The sequence below is a fragment of the Anastrepha obliqua genome, chromosome 4 (assembly GCF_027943255.1).
Source record: "Anastrepha obliqua isolate idAnaObli1 chromosome 4, idAnaObli1_1.0, whole genome shotgun sequence".
Lineage (NCBI taxonomy): Eukaryota > Metazoa > Arthropoda > Insecta > Diptera > Tephritidae > Anastrepha > Anastrepha obliqua.
In genome coordinates, this window is record NC_072895.1 from 7,398,912 (window position 1) to 7,425,427 (window position 26,516).

The following is a 26,516-nucleotide window of genomic DNA, read 5'->3' on the forward strand; positions in this document are numbered from 1 at the left end:
TTTGTTGGAGGTACGATGGCTTCGTGTTTGCCCAGATTGGTGCTGCGTTCAGAATCGCTCAGCTCGTGACTGTTAACAGGAGTCTCCGTATACTTGCGCGAGGGCTGCCAATATTACGCATTAGTCTAGTCAACGCGTTATTTATTCTTACTGACTGACTGTAAAGGATGCTTAAAGGTCATTCTCGAGTCACTGAGTACTCCCAGTTATTTGATATATGGCTGCGACCTTATGTCATGGTCAGCTACCGTAATCACTAACTCTTCAAGTACCCGCCGTGTTGTCAGTAATACGACTTCAGTTTTTTGAGCTGCAAGTTCTAACTTCACATTTTTAAGCCATCTTCTAATTCTTACAATTGCATCGTTGCATAACGCTTGCAACACGTCCAGATGCTTTCCCACTACCACCAACGCAATGTCTGCGTCTGCGTATCCAATGAGGATAGCATCTTCAAGAAGCTCAAGCTTGACGATACCGTCAGCCATAGCATTCGAAAGTGTTGGGCCAAGCACCGAGTCTTGTGGGACACCACCAGTTACTTTAAATGTGCCTATTCCGTTGACAGTATTATAAAGCAAGAGCCTGTTTTCAAAGTAGCTTGATATGATTTGGTGGTGCTCTCATAATCTGGGGCCAGCTTGCGGAGTTGAACGCAATTTTTATGTCTAAGGTAACAACACCGCAGTATTTCTTCGTGCCACTTTCCATTTCCTGCCGCTAGTGGCTTGACGAGCAATACTCATTATAGCTTCTATTGCGTCCACGGTTGAACGGCCTTTTCTAAAGCCGTATTGGTTTGGGCAAAGCCCTGTTGGTTTCTCTAGAAACTCTTGCATTTTGTTACATATGATACGTTCTAGTATTTTGCCGAGTGTATCTAGCATACAGAGTGGACGATATGACGATGGATGTTGCGGCGGCTTTCGTGGTTTGAGTAGCATTACCAACCTCTGTTACTTCCACACTTTTGGAAAAACGCCTTCGTTGAGACGTGTGTTTGTTGTACAATTTACCAAAAACCTCGGGTGTTGATTTAATTGCTGCTTTCACAGCTACATTTGGCAAGCCATCTAAGCCCGGAGCTTTGTTATCAGCAATGCGCTGTACTGTGGAAAACACTTCTTGTGTGGTGACTTCTGCACCGCAACCTAACCTTGCACAAGTTGTATGTGTAGTAAGACCAAGAAAAATGTAATGGGTGAAATGTTCGATTTCGATTAATATGAACGACAGCTCACAACTTCGTCTAAGTACGTTTGCACTAACAACCACTACACACGCGCAACTGCCAGCGATGGTTATTTTTACGATTTTTCATTTCATTCAATTCTACTTAGATTCAGATAAGATTTGCACCCAGCAGGCACACTTCAAAGATTGTAAAACTTTGAGGTTTATGAGCCGATAAATTGTGATAAGATTAGATTTACTATTTCGCGAGTATGCCCACAAAATATAAACAAATTCGAGCAAAGGGCGAGCTCATGAATATCTGCAGGTGGTTATGAATTTGAGTTTATCATTATTGAGTAAGTACAATTAGGAATGCAATTTTCGTTTACTAATAAATAATCAATTTCACAATTGTGTATGACAGTTTGGTGAGGCAATAATTTTTATGAAAGATATTTATTATTAAAGCAACCGTATTTGATTTAGTAATCCAAGGTTTTCTGGGAATTCCATTGAAGACTGTACTTTGCTCGAAAATAAACATGCATCAAAATATTATTCCATCTAACACTATTTCGCAGCAGTTGTAGTACTATGCTTGATTTAAATACGGTTGCTTTAATAAACATTTTATTCCCTAAAAATTATTTCCCTCAATCAAGTGAACCAGACTGTACATGCACTTGAGCAAACATAATTCAGCTGAAATATCTTTCTACAATATTTTTCGTGCAAAATTTTGTTCGTAAATTTTTTATGAAAATCTATATAGATTTGCATAACAAAAGCCATAGAAGTCAAAGTTCCACACTTTGTAGAAAATTCACAAAAATTCAAAACAGTACCGTCAAAATATTGTTGATGAAGCTATGGTCCACCACAGACTGTGAAGCTAAGAGAGAGAGAGAGAGAGAGAGACATTAAAATACTAAGTTATTTAATCAAAATGTTTATAAAACTCCTGAGTTTGTAGCTTTATAGCCCATTCAATTTTATTTCAATAAAGTGTAAATTTTAAGTCATTCAAAAGCCGCGGTGCTATTTTTTAACACTACGTTTAGCATTTTCTTCCACATAAAAGACTTCGAAAATGTGCTTTACGCTTTAGCACGAATATATATATATTTAATTGAACTAAGCTCCTTAAAGGTAGTTCCCGTCCGAGGCTTCGTATATATTTATTTGGGGGGATTTGTAAGTGGTGGGTCCCAAACCCAGCGCACGACCTGCTATCCTGGAATGCTTCGCCTTCTCACGTTAGCTCACTCCCGAACGGGCGTACGGAAGCTATCCAAAGGATACGTGAGTTAATCCCCGCAAGCGAATGGGTCTGGTGGTGAACGAGGACAAAATGAAGTACCCCCTGTCATCAAACAAACAGTCGGCGCCCTCGCGTATCGGCACCCACGTCACTGTTGACAGTTATGATTTCGAGGTTGTAAAGGACTTCGTATACTTAGGAACCAGCATTAACACCGATAACAATGTCAGCCTTGAAATCCAACGTAGAATCTCTCTTGCCAACAAGTACTACTTTGGACTAAGTAGGCAACTGAGCAGTAAAGTCCTCTCGACGAACAAAACTAACATTCCACAAGACTCTCATCATACCCGTCATAATGTATGGCGCAGAAACGTGGACGATGACAACATCCGATGAAGCGACGCTTGGAGTGTTTGAGAGAAAGATTCTGCGCAAGATTTTTGGACCCTTGCACGTTGGCAACAGCGAATATCGCAGGTGATGGAACGATGAGCTGTATGAGCTTTACGACGACATAGAAATAGCGCAGCGAATAAAGATCCAGCGGCCACGTTGGCTGGGTCATCTCATCCGAATGGATACAAACGCTCCGGCTTTGAAAGTATTCGATGCGGTACCAGAGGAAGAGGAAGGCCTCCTCTGCGTTGGAAAGATCAGGTGGAAAAAGACTTGGCTTCATTTGGTGTGTCCAATTGGCGCCGGTTAGCACGAGAAAGAAACGACTGGCGCGCTTTGTTAAACTCGGCCAAAATCGCGTAAGCGGTTATCGCGCCAACTAAGAAAAAGAGAAGCCCCTTAAAGAGTTAGGCGAACTTAATTATCTATTGTTCATTTTCTTTTGAACTTTTTTAATATTTTAGAGTATATGTTTTCCTTCTCCTAACTAAGTTGTTTAAGCCACTTAGATCTTTTTAAGAAGGTAACTAGTCCCTCCAGTAAGACATTGTGCAAATTTTTCAGGTTCTCAAAGACCTTCTACTTCTTCTTTGAAGTGCAGGACATTCACAGAGGAGGGTTTGTACCGACTCAATTTCTACTGCAGAACGCATTGTGAGGTACACCCATTCTACTGGCTAGGGGGCCAATAGTGTAATGACCCGTTATAACACCTGTGAGGACATTTTACCCTTTTAAGATTCAATTTTTGCCAGAGGTCTTTGAAGACCCTGCAGTTAATATTCAGAGACCACCTTCGATTGGTTTCCGTAATTACGCTCAAGTCAAGTCGATTACGCTCGCAGTATACAGCTCGTTTAGAAGAATGCTAATGCCTTCTACCACTCGCAGAAGGTCAAGTTCAGTGCCTATCCTTGCACAATCATCCGCCTTTTTCATTTCCGTCCACTCCTGAGTGGCTGAAAACCTAACAAAGTATGGTGTTGTGTTGTTGGATGAGAGAGAGCGACCTCCTGCATTCTTTAAGACATCTTGAATTGAAGCCTCGATCGCTGCTGACCTATCAACAAAAATGGTAGGATTTGCTCATTCAGTCTTACCGTTTTTGTTGCTTGGTCTACAGCGTAGATCTCAGCTTGGAAGACGTTGCACCAGTCTGGGAGTCGAAATGAGCAATTTAAAGATAATTGTTCTGAGTAAACTCCTGATCCAGTGCCATTATCCATCTTTGAGCCATCAGTATAAATATGGTTACCTCTATCGTCTGATATAACTCTGGTCTGTTAATCCTTTCTATCGGCTAATCGTATTTTATAGTCCCTTTTCAGATCTATCTTGGGAACCAGATGGTATGCTTTCGATACGTCTTGGAAGTTTTCCACTGATAGTAGGACTGATGCATAACCGTGCGTGTTTTCTTTTAGTATGCCTGCTACTTTAATCCTGAAAGCAGATTTGGTCGCTATCCCTTTAACATATTTATCAATGGGTGGAATATGTAGAATCACTTCTAGCGCCACCAGATGCGTCGATCGGAGTACACCTCCACCTTATTCCTACACAAGCTAATCGTTGTACTTTTATGAGCGTCTTTAGGTAGGATTTTGTTTGCACCGCCTCCCATCACACGAAAGCTCCATAAGTCAAAACGGATCTGATGATCGTTTTGTGTGCCCAGTGGTTGATATACGCCCATTTCTTGCCAAATGTCCTCTTACATATAAAGAGGGCATCACAAGCTGATAACTGAAAACTCGGTATCTTATATCTTCTAGTGAACAGAACTAGTTCGGTCTTGGCTGGATTAAGCATTAGACCGTTTGAGGTCGCACACTTAGAGAGTTCTCTAAACGTCGATTGCATGAGCCCGCCGATAGGCGAGAGAAACTTCTCTGACAACAGGATGACTACATCGTCCGCATAAGCTACTATGATGATCCTTTCATGCTCATGGTAATAAGCAATTCATTTAAGACTAGGTTCCACAGCAAGGGCGAGATAACACCTCCCTGTGGGGTGCCTCTGGTAACTGTTTTTCCTAGACAAGTGATGCCGAAGATCGCGATGATTACTGTGTTAGATAGCATATTGCCAATCCATCGAATAATCTTTTCGTTCGTACGCTGAATTTACCGATTTCGCATCAACATTGTTGAAGGCTCCTTCGATATTCAGAAAAGCTGCTATAATAATTTCCTTATTTTTAAGAGATTTCTCTATTGTTCCAATAACTTCATGTCGTGTTGTTTCTACATAAAGCTTCCTAGGTTTTGTGGAATTATTTTGACTTTGCAATTCGATTCTTCGTAATTGTAACTGATGGGTCATCTTTGCATAAATAAGAACAAAAGCACGTATTCCCATTATTTCACGTGATTGATTTCATTTATGTAGTAACTTCGATTGGCTTCGCTATAGCGCATTCTATTCCAAGGCTTTGCTGACAGCTTCTGGCTCTATTTCACGAATGGCTGAATAGTGATTCGATTAAAGGACTAGATGACCTCTGCTTATGTGATAGTCAACGGCTCTTTCTGAGAGAATGGAAGAGGCTCCAGCCCAACTAATAGGCCGCCATATTGTGAGGAAGCACAGCCTATGCAGCCATATTCTCGTAGGCATGAATTGTCACTACAGAAGCCATGAGTGTTCACCGGCAGCCAGTCTCACACATTATCTCCGATAATCATGCTCTTGCGTTCCTGACTGACACAGTAAGCTACTACTTAAACAATCTCCTAGTTGGCAAGCTTATAAAAGGTGAGAACAAAGCGCAGTTAACCACATTTCATGGCAGAAAATGAGTAGTCTCTGAAAAGACATGACATATCTATTGCCATCGGAGTGCCCACTGAACACTACTTGTTAGAAAAGCATGCAGAAAGCCAAGCAAATGCCGTTCCAATGACAGTCGACAACCCTACGTTACTGGAAGACCCGAATTTATATCAGGCCAAGGGCTGTTACTCCAGCAGCATTCCCCGTACATGCATTGGGAATGCCTATGCTGCTACTACAACAACAAGAACAAGAACTGAACAATACATTATCGCAGTTGCTCTAGAAGTTGCAGAAATCATGAGGAAGAAGAAATGATTTCATATTTACTCTGTTACTGTCGTGCACTGTACCGAATCGGATTTCACCAAATTGGATCTCCATTTTCAGTAACTTAAAATCAAATAACGTATATGGACTTAAAAGAACTGATGAGGCTCATCAGTATTACTTGATGGTTCAAGGCCGTATAGCTTAGCCAAATGGTGTATCACAGCGTGCCTCCCTGTCTTTAACCTAAATGTGGCCCCAGATTTAACGGCTGTCACCTGAAATTAGCATAACACAAAGAACGAATGGCTACAAGTAGTGAACGCGCATGCAAACCACAAAGATCTCAAGCCCGAACTCCGCCTTTTAGTTGTTGTGGCTTACAACTACGAGACTGCAAAGCGTCGACCTTCAGCGCAAGATTGGCGGTAGAGTCAACGAGCTAACTGACACAAATACTGACTCAACGCACACAAAGCACACGTAAAAAATATGAAAAATTACATCTCCTCTTTTAACATTGTCACCTTATTTTTAGATCGAGCAGCTTCTCTAACCTTAACATAATTAATCAGTGTATTATTAAATAGCAGTGAGTTGCCTTTAACTTAAATAATGGATAACAGCAATACACTTAGTTTTACGCACAGCAAAGGCTATAATTATACCTTAGGTCAAGTTATGCATACATGCCAGTATAAGGTGTTCCATTAAGAGCACTTGTTTTGAAACTTCCAACAAAACGTAGTGCTCTAATAGGGATAGGGAATAGAGATTATAGGTGAAGTTATATTTCTTATTAATGACCGCCTTGTGACTGCACTGGCACTCGAGTGCCCCTTTGACAAAGTTTTCTGTTAAATTTGCCACAGCGCATGTGCAACTTTAGTATGGGAGGTGGGTAGGTTAAGTGGCCAGAGTACCACGGGTACACTACAAGTAGCACTTGAAGGCTGTTTTGCTATCATACCTGCGTAAAATTACAAAATTTAAAGGAAGAAAAAACCATCTACGCCATCCAGGAGTGTAGAGAAGTACAAGCTGCTCCGCATGAGTTCCGAACACCCAGTGACCACCGCTGTGAGTTTAGAAATTGAATGGCGGGAGATCACCAGCCCTTTAAGCGTTCTGCTTCTATCTTACCAAGTGTTTTCGAGATAGCACACGATAAGATAGAACTTCATCTGTCTCAATAGAAGTTCATCTGTCCAGATGTCTGGGATGGGGACAACTTAAACCGGTTATGTCGACCCCTTTTGGCAGCTCTTTCGCATTTTTAAAGAAGAGCCAGTGCTCTATGACATTCGCGAACAGATGTATATATATATATTTTTTTTTCCAACAAATCTTCCTCAATTAGAAAGTGTGATGACTTGCCAAACCTTACTGAACAGAAATGTCAACACAGTTTGGCATTCTCAGCTCTCAAACCCAAGTTATCGATATCGATAGTTCTCATTCAGCTAAAAAAAACACCCGATACATGCATACTAGGGCGCGTCGATTTAAAAATCGCTCATTGCTCTGTTAAAATCGTATTCTTGGGATCAAAATAAGAAACTTTGCCGAAGGAACCATACCTCTAAAACGAATTCTGATGTCCCCCAATTTGGGTCGAACGAAAAATCCCACTTTGACCCATTTAGAGTGCTCCAATCGAGTCCAAATGTATGACCGACCCCCACTAACTTTGGACGGCCGATCCACCCATGCCAGTGGCACACCTCCTGGAACTCCCCTGGGAGGTTCCCCATACAATCATTTCAAAATATCACCATTTCTGGCCTTTACTTGAGAAAAAAAACTAAAAAGTTCGACCCAAATTGGGGAACATCAGAATTCGTTTTACAGGTATGGTTCCTTCGGCAAAGTTTCTTATTTTGATCCCTAGAATATGATTTTCACAGAGCAATGGGCGATTTTTTTGCCTGCCCACAAATCAACCCGGCCTAATGCATACACTATGAAAATTAATTGAAAGGCTAAAGCATAAAACTTTTTATTACGTAAAATGGCTTTATTACTTAAATGCATGTCATTAATTGATTACAAAAATGTCATAAGACTACACAGCAACATACATACATACATACATACGTACACTGAATATAGCAAAAAATATTGCACCTTGTTATACACACAACACATAGGCGTCCTGATAAAAACACCTACACATGTATGCATTTATAAAAAGCTCGCAAAACTGTGAATACTCGTATATAAATATTCAACTTGTTTGCAAAAAATTTGTTATCACTTCCGTTTCTTTTATCACTCAAAAGCACCGCGATTATGCAGCCATGGTAAGACTGCCTCGGCGTGTTTGCGATATCGGTCATTCGTATACATCAGTTTTTTTAATTCCATACCACCTGGTGTGTTGCCAAATAAGTTATCAGCATTAGCCACATCGGTGGGATCGAGCAGCACTATGCCCATGTGACCCGAAACCACAGCAGGACCTGTAAAAGGAAAAAATGATTTAAAAAGGTTTATGGAATATAAGAATGTATTAGGTCCACAATAAAAATAGCGGTTAGTCATTCAAAAATAACAAACATCAAGAATTTTCATTAAAGCTCCACACCTTTTATCGGAAATTTGAAAAAAATGTGTGTGCAGTTTTATAGCCAGCTGAATTTTGTGCAATAAAATGCTAGTTTTAAGTGGCTCCAAAGTCGCATAATCCTTTAATTTTGAGCAATAAAATATATTAACAGAAATAAAACCAATTTTTTTGTTTGAAATCATATTTTATCCTCAAAATTGTAAAAAAAAAAATTTAATTTTAAATTTTTAATTTTTTTTTGTTAATTTTAAATTTTAAAATATTTTTATATTGTTATTTCTAATAAAATTCATTAAATTTTAATAAAAACATACGAATGTTTTTTTCAAAAATTACAAAAAATCCCTAAATTTTGAGCAATAAAATATTTTTATAGAAATAAAATAAAAATTTTGTTTGAAATCATATTTTATCTTAAAAACTTATAAAGAAACGTAATTGTAATTTATTAAAAAAGATTCATAAGAATACAATAAAAAACATAATTCCTAAATTTTTAATAATAATATTTAATATTATTAATAAAATAATTTAAAACATAAAATTTTTTGAAATCATATTTTATCCTGAAAAACTTTAGAAGAAATTTTTTTATGTAATTTTTTTTTCAATTTTTTAATGAAACTCATTAAAATAAAATAAAAATATAAGATTTTTTTTTTCAAAAATTACAAAACAATAAACCCTAAATTTTTGAGCAATCAAATATTTTTAAAGAAATTAAATAAACATTTTTTTTGAAATCATATTTTATCCTAAAATACAATATTAAAAAAAAAATTTTTTATATGTTAATTTTTTAAGAAAATTCATTAAGATACGATAAAAAACATATTGGTATTTTAAACAATGAAAAAAAGACAAAAAAAAAATCAATTAAGCAATAAAATATGTTTAAAGAAATAATATATATATTTTTAAATTATATTTTATTCTAAAAAATTATAAAACATTTTTTTCATGTAAATTTTTTGTTTTTGTAATTTTTTAATAACATTCATTGAAATAGAACAAACACAAATGGGTGTTTTTCAAAAATTACAAAAACAAATAATCCCTAACTTTTGAGCAATAAAATATTTTTGAAGAAATAAAGTTAAAATTTGTTTCAAAACATATTTTATCCGAAAACATTATAAAATTATTTTTTGTATTACGAAGAACCTAAGATATTTCACTTTAACTCTGTACCGAAATTTTTAAGCTTTGACTAATCTCAAAATTATAAATTTTGTTCTCAAAATGTTTAAATTTGCTTGTTATTCTACACAAGCTAAACCAACTTTCAGTGAAATTTCCCACAAAGTCGAAAATTCTTGAACCACTTGACTGTTACTTGACTGATTGTCACTCGCGTCTCATACACATCTTCACCACCCTCCTGTCATACTCACCCCAAAAGTCATATTTGTACAACGCTATGTGTAGATCTTTCAAGGCGGGCAATTTTTTGGGATAGTTCAGCAATTTCAAATTCTCAATCAGATGGTTGTGGTAATACATGATGAAATATTCAAAATATTTCAACTTGATTTCATATTGTGTCGAAGAGAGCAGCACATTGTACAGGTCATGCACCGGTGGTCCATAACGCGACAGCTGAAAATCAACGAAACATGTTTCCCTAATTTTACCGAACGCGTCATATTGGAACATGATATTGTTGGCCCAAAAATCGCCATGATTCAAAACATTAAATTCATTTGGATCGATATGTAGCATCGAACGAAAGTTGTCGAACCTCTTATCTTGGCTCCTTTCCTACAAACAAAAACCAAAAATATATAATAAATTCACGTTTGTATGTATTTGTATATAAATGCGCAACTTAGTTAAGTGATTGATATCGCCTATGATATGCGCAGCTTTTCTAGCGAAAGCTCATTCGCACTGCACTTTTGCACTCACGCACGTACTCACCATGCTTTCTATGTACTCTTCATGCCCCTTATATGTGCGCACACACTCGTTAAACAATTTTGTACTCGATTCATTCATAGCTTTAAAAATCTCTAAAAATTGCTCGGTGAGAATTCCGGTAGCGATAAGTTTTGGATATGGGCCCTTGCTTTCAACGCGCACCGCTGAGGCGGCATGCCATTGTGCTAGCTTTTTTAAAACACATTTAATATGCTCCATATCGAAACCTTCCAAGCGATTGGCATTCTTGAAGCTGCGCTGACGCAAATCTTCCAGGAGTATAGCACCGAATTCGGATGGCGTCTGTAGCTCATAGTATTGTGGCGCGAATTTCACTTTAACACCAACGTCATTATACAGCTGTTCCAATTCGGGTATCACATCACGGTACATGGTGCTTTCGGTGTCGAATATATTGTGACCCATCATCATCTTTTGCACCGAGTCAATTGGCAGTTTCAACATATAGGATAGCTGTTTCGTTTTTCCAGCTAGAATTTCGAGAATAAGTTTAAAATATTCACTTTTTTCATTTTTTATTTATTTTTGTTATTTATTTATTTTTATTATTTATTTATTTTTATTATTTATTTATTTGTTGCTTTATTTTTATTATTTATTTACTTTTATTATTTCTTTATTTGTATTATTTATTTATTTTTATTATTTATTTATTTTTATTATTCATTTATTTTTATTATTAATTTATTTTTATTATTCATTTATTTTTATTATTTATTTATTTTTATAATTTATTTATTTATTTATTTTTATTAATCTTTAAATTTTTAATCAAAACATACTTTCAAGCTCCACTTCCATTTGCACCAAAGCCATTAGTGTGGCATAATTTTCGCCTGCATTTTGAGCTGGCTTGGCGCTGAAACTTTTAATCGCCTTAAAATCCGGCACGTTCTTCTTGAGCAGATCCACGAATAATTCTCCCTTCAGCCAGTCGGGCATTTGGCGCGCAGCAGCCATAGCGGCGGGTGGTGGTACATTAGGTGCTGTTGCAGCTTAATCTCCCGCTTCGGGCGCGCTCTTCACCGCCTCCGATTCTCTTTTTTTACTTGAATTCGCTGACATCTTATTGCTATGCACTCACTCACGCTTTATTACTCTCTTTTCTTTTTCTTTTTATATTTATTTTTTCTCACTTAACAAACTTCTTTAAATGATATACGGTGTGCAGAGCACATCTACCTCGATCAGCGTCCAACGAAATACTATTCTGAAAAAAGCTTTGCTCTTGAATTAATAAACAATGTAATTTATCGGACGACACTTCATAGTTGCCAGCATTAGCTACGTACAAGCAAGCAAAAAGGTTTAGAATAGAGAAGAGCTTTTTGTGTCGACGGTAGATTGCTAAGTTTCGTAAATATTTACTACTTGCCAATTAGTATAATAACTTTTAGACACATAAAAATTTAAGTATTTCGATAGAAATTTACGTGTGTGTGCATATATCAGAAGTTAAAGCTGCATGTCATGTCAAAAATTATGGTTCCACAACATGTTGGCCAGTCTTGACTACTTCTATTCTATACTTTTTATAATTAAAATTAAGGGGGAACGCCACTGTGGGGGGTCAAAAAATAGGCGATTTTTGGGAATTTTTTTTTGTAAGTAGGAATGATTATTCGAGAATCAGACAAAAGGCAATTTATTGTATACTAGCAAACCCGGCCCCCTTCGCTGGGCACACTAGAATAGAATAGATATGGTTTAGAACAGAAAATATATGGTTTTCATATTATTTATTTCTTTATTCTTTATTCAACCGCTTTGGCATAAACAATATTTTTTGTTTTTTCAATTTGTTTTTGAGTAAATATAAAATATATATTGAAAATCAGGAAAGAAGAAGATTCTTTTTTAATTTCAAATCAACGCAAATGAATAACTTAGAAACAATCGTCTTTTTTCCTAATCATCCATGAATTTTTCGTTTCAATTTATATGTTTTATTAAGCATTGGAGCTTTTTTAACCATTATCCATTTATATTTTTCAAAAAAAAAAAAACGAAAAAAATTTTTTTTTCCACGAACACATAATTTCATTCGCATTTCACATTAAATTCTCAAATTTCGTAAGAAATTATTCACTGTTCCAAAATCCACTGCAAAAAAATTCACAAACAATTTTTACATGTTGCACTTACGTTTTTTCCTTATGGGGTTATACGCAGTTATGAAGCAAATAAAAGACGTGTTGTCAAGGATTTATCCTGAAGAAACTTCAGAATATTTTAATTTGAAAATTTTTGGCGGTTATAAAAGCATCCTTCAAGAACGTAACAAAATTTTTTATTTATGAAAATGTTGATTATAGAGCGCGCTGCAGGCGATTTCTGGAACCTCCTTTAAAAAAAGACGATTTACGGTGTACATCGTAACTCAGGATTGGATTATCTGAAATCAAAAAACCAAACAAATTTTGTTAATATATTAGATTATCTAGTAATTAATCGTTCGGCTAATCAAAATAGTGAATTTTCACAAAATGGCAGCTTTTAAAAGAAATGATTTCGATTTTTACGTTAAAATTTGGCCGTAAATTGATTATAAAATGGAAAATAAGTATCAGATTTACAAAAGGAACGATTAATTACTAGAAAATGTATCTTTAAAGATTGAGTTAAAACGGTTGACCGATCAAACAATCCGTTTTCGAGATATCGTGTACACCGACTTGAAAAATGCCGTTTTGAAAAAAACACGTTTAAAGTTTCAATACCTACCTTAAAACGTGCCGAGGCATCTCTACATATTTAAGTATAACTCCGAAAGTATTGCTTAGATCTACTTCAAATTTCGTGCGTATACTTTTGAATATATGTACATTACAAAAATGCAATAAAAAATCGATTTTTTTGAAAGTCATAACTGCGTATAACCCCTTATGGCATCCAAATCAGAAAGAAATATTGACACATTGTAACTCACACTGTCAATTTGACAGTTCAGTTCCGCCCCAAGCGTTAAAAAGTAAGCGATATTATGGCTGGTTTAAAAGAACGCTGTACCCGTTGCCAGTGCTCCGAATTACAACCAAACTTTACGAAACCCATTTTCAATACTTACTTAACAATGTGCGTAAGTTTGGTTTAATTCGATGCAAAGACACGGCGGGTCCACGTTTTGGCATATATTTCGAGACCCTAGTCATCAATAGGTATGAAAATTACCCCGTATTAAAGCACTTATCAACAGCTTTCATTTGATACCCAAATTGTACATACACAACCAAAGGTTACCCGGGTCCACGTTCTGACCTATATCTCGAGACCCCAGTCACGGAGCGGCATGAAAAATACTCTGTACCAAAGCATTCACCAACAGCTTCAATTTGATATCCATATTGTGCAAACACATTCTAGGGTCCTCGTTTTGGTCTCTATCTCGAGACCCTAGTCACGGAGCGGCATGAAAAATACTCTGAACTAAAGCATTCACCAACAGCTTCCATTTGATACCCATATTGTACATACACATCCGAAGGTTACCCGGGTCCACGTTTTGACCTATATCTCGAGAACCTATCTACCAATAGGTATTCAACCTATACGGAAACCATCTTCAATATCTTCTTAACAATGTGTGTAAGTTTGGTTTAATTCGGTGCAAAGACACGGCCGGTTAGCGAACACACACAAAAAGTTGACTTTATTTTATATTACAACTAGCATTTCCCAGTGGGCTTCGCACCACCATACATAAAATGTTTTTTTTTATATCGCAAGAAATTTTTCATATTAAGTTTTCTTTATAGAACTCGTAAAATGTTTAAACAGTTGAATTAGTTAATTTTTTTCATTCAACATACTTTCTAAAGATGTCACAATAGCCTTTTCTGTACTTTTTTAAGATTTGATTGTGGTGGTCACCTATATACAGGTAAGGTGAAAGAGCCGATAAAAACTTGTAATTAAACTTTGATTCTTTAATTTCCATTTCAATTTTTTACGCTAAATAAATTATGCTAAAATAAATAAAGTTAAAAATGTTTTCCAGTTCCTTGAATTCTTCAGTTTTTATTATATTTTCGTCCAAAATTAATATTATTGTAACATAATACACTTACAACCACAACAGTACAACAGAAACGCTCATAAGCGGCTGTGTAGGTATTTGTTGTTGTTTTTCCCATACAGGTATTTCGTATGAAAGGAAACCATTACTCGCATAAAATGTCATAACTCAGGAACGGCTGCACCGATTTCAATCAAACTTCACACAAACCACCTCCTCAAAGATAGAAAAGAACTCTAAAACTTTTGTGTCAATCGGTTTGGCGGTTCTTGAGTTATAAGATTACCAAGGAAATGTAACTTCTTTTTATATATATAGATATAAGATTTTTTTCAGTTTGTGTCCGAAAAATCCAAATATCTTACGGAACCCTATTTTTTTCCAAAATAAAATATAATCTATGTTACTCGTGGATAATGTAGCTTTCGAATGGTGAAAGAATTTTTAAAATCGGTCCAGTAGTTTTTGAGCCTATTCATTACAACCAAACAAACAAACAAAGTTTTCCTCTTTATAATATAAGTGTAGATGTATATGTATTAAATATATATATATTATATATAATTGGCACGTACACCCTTTTTGGGTGTTTGGCCGAGCTCCTCCTCCTATTTGTGGTGTGTGTCTTGATGTTGTTCCACAAAAGGAGGGACCTAGAGTTTCAGCCGACTCCGAACGGCAGATATTTTTATGAGGCGCTTTTCATGGCAGAAATACACTCGGAGGTTTGCCATTGCCTGCCGAGAAGCGACCGCTATTAGAAAAAACTTCGAACCGACGTTCTCTCTGTGAATTCCAAATGGTAGTCACGCACCAACCCATTCGGCTACGGCGGCCGCATATTTATTAAATATATGTATTAAATAAAAACTATTGAAAATTGGCAAATTTATGTAAATAAACGTAACGAGTTAAAAAAAAATTACGTCATCTGGTGGCAGCGATACAGCAATGAATAATCATCTGAAATCAAAAAACCAAAAATTGTATTAACCTACACAATAGTGGCTATCGTTGTACGAGTACGCAGCCAGTTTATTTTATTTATTATTATTATTATTTTTTTTTTTTTTTTTGACAAAATGAGTTTGAGTTTCCATGTGTGTTTTTCACCATTTTTTTTGATTTTCAACAGGCACAAAAAAATAGTTATTTTCAACATTTTGAAAATCGGCTACGTACAACGATAGCCAATGCGATATCAAAAATTAAAAAAAAAAGAAAATTAAAATCGGTTCATTAGTCTTCGAGAAATCGTTGCCACTGCATCAAAAAAAATCGTTTTGAGACATAAGCGTTTAAGGGTACCCTGTGGTCTAAAGCACGAAAATTTCACCTATTTTCACCTATTTTTTTTTTGCCGAAAAAAGTTCGTAAAATCGGGTTTTTTTTTCACTAGTTTTTTAGTTTAAAAAATAGGAAATTATTTAAATAAAATTATGATTCTAGATCCGACGATAGCGATACATGTTGTGAACAACATATCCAAATTTCAAGTGATTTGGTTGAATAGTTTTTTTGTTTTCATCCCCGCCGTGCCGAAAAAAGTCGTTTCGAGATAAATGAGTTTAAAGTTTGAGGTACAGGAGCGCGCGGACCGCTCTCTACCTAGTGAATGTGCTGTAGAAGCTATAATATTGATAATTTCGGCATGAAAAGTTAACTGTATATCCTTAAGACACTATACTTTCAAAATATCGAAAATACAAAAAATCGATTTTTCGAAATTTCTAGACCACCAGGTCCGCTTAAAGTTTTTATTGCATATTCAACAGTTTTGCATGCAGTTACATCTACCTCGTATATCTTAGTAAATTTTTAAGATTTTAAGTTAATAATTTTTTTTACATATTTTTGAATATTTATACTTTCAGAAAATGCAAAAAACAAAATTGATTTTTTTGAATTTTCACAGTGGCGTTTCCCCTTAAATAAAAGATTTATATTATTTTTACAAAAACATATAATAGTTCATTCTGTAAGTTGGGTTAAGTAGTGCTGGCTGATCTGTAAGAAGAACTCACTTTGAGACAGCATCGTCTCCGTAACCTCACAAATTGCATTGGTGGCTTGCGTGGCATTCTTCCCTTTTTTATATAAAAATTTCAAAATATAGCGAATTTCTTCATTATTTTCACTCGTTTTTGAACAGCTATAACTTTTTTTCGACTTCCCGAATTTAATTTTTGAAGTGAAAACTTCTTTAGAATCGTTGGGAGTGATTTCAGACTCGATGAAACGAAAAAAGCGACACTCTTGGCTACGAAGCGTTATATTATATGTTGATATAAACGTAGCGACGAACTAAATAACTTTTAGGCCAGCGCCGACAGCATGGCGCGATAGCCGAGTGGCTAGCAATGTGAGCTTCCGATCCAAAATTCTTGGTTCGAATCACAAGAAAAAAATTTTTTTATACAGTTATTTTATTTTATTTTATGATATGTTTATGAAGAGCTTTTTTTCATGGCAGAAATACACTCGGTGTTTTGCCATTGCCTGCTGAGGGGTGAGCGCTATTAGAAAAATAGTTTTCCTTAATTTTGGTGTTTTCACCGAGATTCGAACTGACGTTCTCTCTGTGAATTCTGAATAGTAGTCACGCACCAACCCATTCGGCTACGGCGTTTGTTTAATTTTACTGATGCAAAAATGAGGAAAATTATATGAATAAAGTTTGCTTACTGTTTACACATTTTCCAAAGGTGACGGAGAACCAAAAAAAAAGTCGATTTTCAAACAAATACGAGTGCATATGTGTAATTGTGTTACAGTTTCGATCACGCCCCAGCAAAACCTGCGTGCATATGTGTTTGTAACATTCAAAAAAATGTAATTGTGTTAGAGTTTCGGTCACGCAGGTTTTGCTGGGGACGCTCATAATAGCAACCGCGTGTGTATTTTTATATTCGTAAATATTTTCATTTTTAAATATTTACCCCAATTAAAATTTAATAAAGTATACACCAGAAGTATCGCGGATACTTAGAAAAGATTACAATAAAGTTCCAATGATTTTAAGTGGCGATTTTAACGTAAATTTTGCATTGGACACAGCGGTTCCTTTAATTGACGTTCTCAATACAACATTCAATTAAAAAATGTGTAACAATCGCACTGAATCGACAACACGATCAAAAACAACCATTGACGCGGTATTTCAAAGATATGTTGACAACATCAAAACCAAAGCATTTGTATCATATTTTAGCTATCATAAGCCACTCGTATCATTTGTTGAAATTGAAAACATTGAGGATGAATAATAATAAAATGAAGAAAATAAAATATGAACTTTATAGCAATATTATAATGAACCTATAATTATCCCGCTCCTAATGCTGCTTTCGTCTCATTCTCTCTCAGTTTGTTTTACGGAAGGTTTCACTTCTATCGCGTCTAACCGTTAGACTGGTATTTTTTTTTTTTTTGGTTAAATGAAGCTTAAAATGCCACCTTTCTAACACCATATGATATGACGCAATGTGATTGGTAGCACTGGAGATAGATGACTCCAACGACATCTATTGACAAAATACGAAAAGACTTTTTCGACTACCCAATATATTTTTTTTTGTTAGAGAAAATTTCCACAATTTGAAAGCGTGATGACTTTCCAAACATTACTGAACAGAAATGTGAGCACAGTTTGGCATTCTCAGCTCTGACACCCAAGTTATCGATATCGATAGTTCTCATGCAACTAAGAAAAACACCCGATACATGCATACACTATGAAAATTAATTGAAAGGCTAAAGCACAAAACTTTGTATTACGTAAAATGGCTTTATTACTTAAATGCATGTCATTAATTGATTACAAAAATGTCATAAGACTACACAGCAACATACATACATACATACATACGTACACTGAATATAGCAAAAAATATTGCACCTTGTTATACACACAACACATAGGCGTCCTGATAAAAACACCTACACATGTATGCATTTATAAAAAGCTCGCAAAACTGTGAATACTCGTATATAAATATTCAACTTGTTTGCAAAAAATTTGTTATCACTTCCGTTTCTTTTATCACTCAAAAGCACCGCGATTATGCAGCCATGGTAAGACTGCCTCGGCGTGTTTGCGATATCGGTCATTCGTATACATCAGTTTTTTGAATTCTATACCACCTGGAGTGTTGCCAAGTAAGTTATCAGCATTAGCCCCATCGGTGGGATCGAGCAGCACTATGCCCATGTGACCCGAAACCACAGCAGGACCTGTAAAAGGATAAAATGATGTAAAAAGGTTTATGGAATATACGAATGTATGAGGTCCACAATCAAAATAGTGGTTAGTCATTCAAAAATAACAAAACTCAAGAATTTTCATTAAAGCTCCACACCTTTTATCGGAATTTTGCCGAATTTTGTGCAATAAAATGCTAGTTTTAAGTGGCTCAGGTATATTGTAGACAATTTTTTTTTTTTGCGAACGATGTTGAGTGTTTTTCCATATAAAAAAAATTATTCTTTAATTTCGAGCAATAAAATATATTAATAGAAATAAAATTATTTTTTTTTTTTTGAATTCATACTTTATCCTCAAAATTGTAAAAAAAAAATTTTTTAATTTTATTTTTCAAAAAAATTTAATTTAAAAAAAATTTTTTTTAATTTTAAATTTAAATTTTTTTTATTTTAAATTTTAAAACTTTTTTTTTAATTTTAAATTTTAAAATTTTTTTTATATTTTAAATTACAAATTTTTTTTTTATTGTAATTTTCTATAAAATTCATTAAATTTCAATAAAAAACATATGAGCGTTTTTTTTTAATTACAAAAAATCCCTAAATTTTGAGCAATAAAATATTTTTATAGAAATAAAATAAAAATTTTGTTTGAAATCATATTTTATTCTAAAAAATTAGAGAGAATTGTTGAAAATTAGAGAAATATTTTGTATTAATTGTTTGTTTGTAATTAACAAACAATCAATAACAACCAATAAAAAATACATAGGTGTTTTTCAAATATGTATAACAAAAAAAAATAATCCCTAAACTTTGAGCAATCAACGAAATAACGTAAATATTTTTTTAAATGATATTTTATCCTAAAAAATTATAAAAGAAATTTTTTTACCTAAAATTCTTTTTTTTTTAATTTTTGAATAAAATTCTTTGAAATACAAAAAAAATGCATGGGTGTTTTTTCAAAAGTTACAAAAAAAATAAATCCCAAATATTTGATTAATCAAACATTTTTAAAAAAATTAAATAAACATTTTTTTTAAATCATATTTTATCCTAAAAACTTATAAAAGAATTTTGTTTAGTAATTTTTAAATAAAATTCATTAATTTCGATGTTTTTCGAAAATTACAAAAAAAAAATTAATCATTGATATAAATATAATATATTAGAAGAAATTTTTTTAGCAATTATTAAATAAAATTAATTGTTATAGATGTTTTTCGAAAAAAAAAAAAAAAAAAAAATTATTCATTGATATAAAAGAAATTTTTTATGTTAATTTTTTTTATGTAACTTTTTAATAAAATTCTTTGAAATACAATAAAAACATATGAGTGTTTTTCAAAAATTACAAAAAATAAATAAAGCCCAAATTTTTGAGGAATCAAATAATTTAAAAGAAATAAAATAAACATTTTTTTTAATGATATTTTATCCTAAAATATTTTAAAAGAAATTTTTTTATGTTAATTTTTCTTCGTAATTTTTTAAGAAAATTCATTAAAATACGATAAAAAACATATTTGTATTTTAAAGAATAAAAAAACTCCCTTAAGCAATAAAATATTTTTAAAGAACTAAAATATTTTTTTTTAAATCATATTTTACCCTAAAAAATTATAAATGAATTTTTTTTATGTTAATTTTTTTGTGGTAATTTTTGAATAAAATTCTTTGAAATACAAAAAATGCATATGGGTATTTTTTTTTTTAAATTACAAAAAACCCCCTAAAATTTAGGGCAATCAAATATTTTAAAAGAAATAAAATAAGTATTTTTTTTTAATGATATTTTATCCTAAAATATTATAAAAGAAAAAAATATTTTTTTTAAATCATATTTTATCCTAAAAGCTTATAAAAGAATTTTTTTATGTTAATTTTCTTTTTTTGTAATTTTTGAATAAAATTCTTTGAAATACAATAAAAACATATTGGTGTTTTTTTTAAATTACAAAAAAACCCTAAAATTTTGAGCAATCAAATATTTTAAAAGAAATAAAATAAACATTTGTTTTTAATCATATTTTATCCTAAGCAATTATAAAACATTTTTTTCATGTATATAACATTTTTTTTTTTTTTGTAATTTTTAATAACATTCATTGAAATAGAACAAGCACAAATGGGTGTTTTTCAAAAATTACAAAAACAATAATCACTAAATTTTGCGCAATAAAATATTTTTGAAGAAATAAAGTAAAAATGTGTTTCAAATCATACTTTATCCGAAAACATTATAAAATATCTTTTTATTATATATTAAAAAGATAAGATATTTTACTTTAACTTTGTACCGAAAATTTCAACATTGACAAAATCACAAAATTATGAATTTTGTTTTCAAAATGTTTAAATTTTCTTCTTATTCTACACAAGCTAAACCAACTTTCAGTGAAATTTCCCACAAAGTCGAAAATTCTTGAACCACTTGACTGTTACTTGACTGATTGTCACTCGCGTCTCATACACATCTTCACCACCCTCCTGTCATACTCACCCCAAAAGTCATATTTGTACAACGCTATGTGTAGATCTTTCAAGGCGGGCAATTTTTTGGGATAGTTCAGCAATTTCAAATTCTCAATCAGATGGTTGTGGTAATACATGATGAAATATTCAAAATATTTCAACTTGATTTCATATTGTGTCGAAGAGAGCAGCACATTGTACAAGTCTTGCACCGGTGGTCCATAACGCGGCATCTGAAAATCAACGAAATATGTTTCCCTAATTTTACCGAACGCGTCATATTGGAACATGATATTGTTGGCCCAAAAATCGCCATGATTCAAAACATTAAATTCATTTGGATCGATTTGCATCATCGCACGAAAGTTGTCGAACATCTTATCTTGGCTCCTTTCCTACAAAAAAAAAACCAAAAATATATAATAAATTCACGTATGTATGTATTTGTAAATAAATGCGCAACTTAGTTAAGTGATTGATATCGCCTATGATATGCGCAGCTTTTCTAGCGAAAGCTCATTCGCACTGCACTTTTGCACTCACGCACGTACTCACCATGCTTTCTATGTACTCTTCATGCCCCTTATATGTGCGCACACATTCGCTAAACAATTTTGAACTCGCTTCATTCATAGCTTTCAAAATCTCTGCAAATTGCTCAGTGAAAAGTCCGGTAGCGATAAGTTTTGGATATGGGCCCTTGCTTTCAACGCGCACCGCTGAGGCGGCATGCCATTGTGCTAGCTTTTTTAAAGCGCATTGAATATGCTCCATATCGAAACCTTCCAAGCGATTGGCATTCTTGAAGCTGCGCTGACGCAAATCTTCCAGGAGTATAGCACCGAATTCGGATGGCGTCTGTAGCTCATAGTATTGTGGCGCGAATTTCACTTTAACACCAACGTCACTATACAGCTGTTCCAATTCGGGTATCACATCACGGTACATGGTGCTTTCGATGTCGAATATATTGTGACCCATCATCATCTTTTGCACCGACTCAATTGGCAGTTTCAACATATAGGATAGCTGCTTCGTTTTTCCAGCTAGAATTTTGAGAATAAGTTTGAAATATACGCTTTTTCCATTTTTCATTTTTTATTTTATTATATTATTTCTTTATTTTTATTATTTATTTATTTTTATTATTTATTTATTTGTTGCTTTATTTTTATTATTTATTTACTTTTATTATTTCTTTATTTTTATTATTTATTTACTTTTATTATTTCTTTATTTTTATTATTTATTTATGTTTATTATTTCTTTATTTTTATTATTCATTTATTTTTATTATTTATTTATTTTTATTATTCATTTATTTTTATTATTCATTTATTTTTATTATTTATTTATTTTTATTAATTAATTTTTTTAATTATTAATTAATTTAATTTATTTATTTATTTTAAACTTTAAATTTTTAATCTAAACCTACTTTCAAATTCCACTTCCATTTGCACCAAAGCCATTAGTGTGGCATAATTTTCGCCTGCATTTTGAGCTGGCTTGGCGCTGAAACTTTTAATCGCCTTAAAATCCGGCACGTTCTTGTTGAGCAGATCCACGAATAATTCTCCCTTCAGCCAGTCGGGCATTTGGCGCGCAGCAGCCATAGCGGCGGGTGGTGGTACATTAGCTGCTGTTGCAGCTTCATCTCCCGCTTCGGGCGCTCTCTTCACCGCCTCCGATTCTCTTTTTTTACTTGAATTCGCTGACATCTTATTGCTATGCACTCACTCACGCTTTATTACTCTCTTTTCTTTTTCTTTTTATATTTATTTTTTCTCACTTAACAAACTTCTTTAAATGATATACGGTGTGCAGAGCACATCTACCTCGATCAGCGTCCAACGAAATACTATTCTGAAAAAAGCTTTGCTCTTGAATTAATAAACAATGTAATTTATCGGACGACACTTCATAGTTGCCAGCATTAGCTACGTACAAGCAAGCAAAAAGGTTTAGAATAGAGAAGAGCTTTTTGTGTCGACGGTAGATTGCTAAGTTTCGTAAATATTTACTACTTGCCAATTAGTATAATAACTTTTAGACACATAAAAATTTAAGTATTTCGATAGAAATTTACGTGTATGTGCATATATCAGAAGTTAAAGCTGCATGTCATGTCAAAAATTATGGTTCCACAACATGTTGGCCAGTCTTGACTACTTCTATTCTATATTTTTTATAATTAAAATTAAGGGGGAACGCCACTGTGGGGGGTCAAAAAATAGTCGATTTTTGGGAATTTTTTTTTGTAAGTAGGAATGGTTATTCGAGAATCAGACAAAAGGCAATTTATTATATATGTATATGTATTAAATATATATATATTATATATAATTGGCACGTACACCCTTTTTGGGTGTTTGGCCGAGCTCCTCCTCCTATTTGTGGTGTGTGTCTTGATGTTGTTGCACAAAAGGAGGGACCTACAGTTTCAGCCGACTCCGAACGGCAGATATTTTTATGAGGCGCTTTTCATGGCAGAAATACACTCGGAGGTTTGCCATTGCCTGCCGAGAAGCGACCGCTATTAGAAAAAACTTCGAACCGACGTTCTCTCTGTGAATTCCAAATGGTAGTCACGCACCAACCCATTCGGCTACGGCGGCCGCATATTTATTAAAAATATGTATTAAATAAAAACTATTGAAAATTGACAAATTTATGTAAATAAACGTAACGAGTTAAAAAAAAATTACGTCATCTGGTGGCAGCGATACAGCAATGAATAATCATCTGAAATCAAAAAACCAAAATTTGTATTAATCTACACAATAGTGGCTATCGTTGTACGTAGCCTTTTTTTTGTTTTTTTTTTTTTGTTTTGACAAAATGCTGGTGGTTTGAGTTTCCATGTGTGTTTTTCACCATTTTTTTTTGATTTTCAACAGGCACAAAAAATAGTTATTTTCAAAATTTTGAGAATCGGCTAGGTACAACGATAGCCAATGCGATAACAAAAATAAAAAAAAATAAAATTAAAATCGGTTCATTAGTCTTCGAGAAATCGTTGCCACCGTATCAAAAAAAGTCGCTTTGAGAAATAAGCGTTTAAGGGTACCCGGTGGTCTAGACCACGAAATTTTTTTTTTTGCCAAAAAAAGTTCGTAAAATCGGGTTTTTGTAATGTATTGTTCCCACTTCCTCGTTACCAACTTGTTAAACGGTGACGACTATATCCTGTCTGCGCGCTTCAGGAACCTTATAAGGTTGTTGACATCTAAGCCAGACAGTTGTTCGGGACTCTCGAAGAACGGCTTGCTCAGGGTTAACATTCTGTCCTTCCATAAAGCAGGGCATTCACAGAGGAAATGGAAGAAACACTAATTTTTTATTAAAAATTAATCAAAACTATTGTAAAAAAACAGAAGAAAAGTAGTCGAAAATGTTCAAAATCTTGCGGCGCTATCGATTTTTCGCGTACTGTATTCACAGATCTACAGTCACCCACACCTTATTTGATACAGATACGACTATTTTCTAAAGCGTTCTCTATTTCATAATATTTTGCGAAAATGAAAAAAAAACGAGAGTATGCAGATATTTTATTTATTTTGTTTTATTTCATTTCTCCACATAAAACACAAAAAAGTGTTCACTCATTTCATTGTAATGCAAAGAAAAAAACCATACAGCGAATTCATGCCGCAGCTTAAATGATGCAGTTAAAAATTAGCGACTATTTTTAAATTTTAAGGTATTGAATAATTTGTTTTTGTCTTTTAGCCACTTTTATCAGTTACAGCTTGAAATGTACGGGGCATGGAGTCAATCCATTTTTTGTGCATTCTGAACTAATTTGGCTCCGCTCTTCAAGTAACGCCTTTATAAGATTAAATTTTTTATGGATGTCAAATCTTCTTATAACTTTCGTATCTGTATCGAATAAGGTGTGAGTAACTGTATATATGTATGCTTTCGTTTGCATGTATGGTACACGCGCCACTCTACGTATACCCTGCAGGGAAAGGCCAACACTGTACAGAAACATTCTAGTGCAGACACTAATATTTAGCAGAAGGAATCATACGAGTTCGTCACTGATTAGAATAATATTTGTATATATATAAGTATATATAGAGGCCACTTACACCCTTTATTTGGTATTTGGTCGAGTTACTCCTCCTATTTGTGGTGCGCGTCTTGATCTTTTTCCACAAATGGACGGGCCTACAGTTTTACGTCGCTTCCGAAAGGCAAAAAGTTTTTTATGAGGAGCTTTTTCAGGGCAGAAATACACTCGGAGGTTTACCAATGCCTGCCGACGGGCGATCGTTATTAGAAAAAACTTTTTCTATCATTTTGCTGTTTCATGCACGAAGATTCGAACCTGTGCACTTCCGAAGTACTCTAAAGTAATACCAGTCAGCAATGATCAATTTATCTACAAATTACTTGATTTTTTTAAGAGAAGAAAGTTTAAGTAACGTAACAACCCGTTCACGAGTTACAGCATGCCGAATAATCTCTTACCAGGTTTCTCTGTTTTCCGCACACCTTTTCAAGCTTCTTCTATTTGGTCTTTCCACCAGACACGAGGACGTCCTTTTCGCCGTCGACCGGCAATTACCGTTTCAAACAGCTTCTTCGCCGGAGCGGTGCCTTCCATATGGACGATATGATCCAACCACATTAGTCGCTGCAAGGTGGCCCGTTTAAATTATGTCAATATCTCTCATAAAGCTCATACAGATCGTGGTGGTTCATTCGAATGCGGTAACCATACGGTACACTAAACAGAGGCGGTAGCCCTTGGCCGGGATAAACCCGAAACATTCTGGTAACGTAGAACCGGCTGCCATTCCCATCTACGCGAGCAGGCCTCAAAATCTTGCGAAGTTCTTTCCTCTCGGAAACTCCAAAAGCGGCTGCATTTCATTGTTTGACTGTCTAGGCCTCAGCGCCACAGAGAGAATGCTTTCGTGTGTAGAAATCCACGCAAGTGAGGAAAGTCTCTGATCGCAATTCACTTGGGAGTAGTCAAAACGATTTTCTGCATACGGCAAAAGCAACTTACAATTTTCCCATCCTCTGGGTAGCTTCCGAACATCCGTTTGAGAGCGAGCTAATGTGAGAAAGCGAAACAGCGCAGGATATTTGTTTGTGTGCTGTACGAAATTAAATTAGCATTAATTTTATTAAATGTTCCTAAAGTGAATACCATACATTTTATTTCTTTATTAGTTTTTTTTAAGAAGCTGCTTTCCCTTTTTGTAAACCAATATTTCAATGTTTAACCAATTACTGCACCAGAAAGAAGTTGCATTTAATTTAAAGAATTTAAAGGTCAATTACATTCTGTATACACTTTTAATGTGCAAGAAAATATTTTAAAACGGTGGAATAGAATACAATAGATGTTTTTTTTTATATTATATTTTAACTGGTCTTAAACTGGTTACTTTAGAAATATATTG

At 34.1% G+C, this 26,516-nt stretch overlaps 3 protein-coding genes across 4 annotated transcripts in view; 1 reads left to right on the forward strand and 2 right to left on the reverse strand.

The window, feature by feature from the left end:
* The window catches only part of LOC129243428 (uncharacterized), a 132,512-nt gene that overhangs the window by 81,250 nt on the left and 24,746 nt on the right, over positions 1 to 26,516 (forward strand). The gene's annotated exons all lie outside the window — the stretch shown is intronic.
* LOC129243430 (uncharacterized) lies at positions 7,859 to 11,612 on the reverse strand. The gene is made up of 4 exons (XM_054880433.1): positions 11,177 to 11,612; positions 10,374 to 10,864; positions 9,848 to 10,214; positions 7,859 to 8,346 (listed from the first exon to the last, which is right to left on the reverse strand). Exons 1-4 carry the CDS (start codon positions 11,352 to 11,354, stop codon positions 8,156 to 8,158), a joined length of 1,227 nt encoding a protein of 408 aa, XP_054736408.1. The 5' UTR covers positions 11,355 to 11,612; the 3' UTR covers positions 7,859 to 8,155.
* On the reverse strand, positions 18,192 to 22,943 carry LOC129243429 (uncharacterized). The gene is made up of 4 exons (XM_054880432.1): positions 22,529 to 22,943; positions 21,646 to 22,136; positions 21,119 to 21,485; positions 18,192 to 18,642 (listed from the first exon to the last, which is right to left on the reverse strand). Exons 1-4 carry the CDS (start codon positions 22,809 to 22,811, stop codon positions 18,452 to 18,454), a joined length of 1,332 nt encoding a protein of 443 aa, XP_054736407.1. The 5' UTR covers positions 22,812 to 22,943; the 3' UTR covers positions 18,192 to 18,451.

Coding starts and splice junctions, on each gene's coding strand:
- LOC129243430 (XM_054880433.1), bottom strand. CDS start 11,354: ATGGCTGCTGCGCGCCAAATGCCCGACTGGCTGAAGGGAGAATTATTC. Junction 10,865..11,176: donor AATGGAAGTGGAGCTTGAAA/GTATGTTTTGAT, acceptor TCGAAATTCTAG/CTGGAAAAACGAAACAGCTA. Junction 8,347..9,847: donor GTACAAATATGACTTTTGGG/GTGAGTATGACA, acceptor TTCCTTTTACAG/GTCCTGCTGTGGTTTCGGGT.
- LOC129243429 (XM_054880432.1), bottom strand. CDS start 22,811: ATGTCAGCGAATTCAAGTAAAAAAAGAGAATCGGAGGCGGTGAAGAGA. Junction 22,137..22,528: donor AATGGAAGTGGAATTTGAAA/GTAGGTTTAGAT, acceptor TCAAAATTCTAG/CTGGAAAAACGAAGCAGCTA. Junction 21,486..21,645: donor AAGAGTACATAGAAAGCATG/GTGAGTACGTGC, acceptor TTTTTTTTGTAG/GAAAGGAGCCAAGATAAGAT.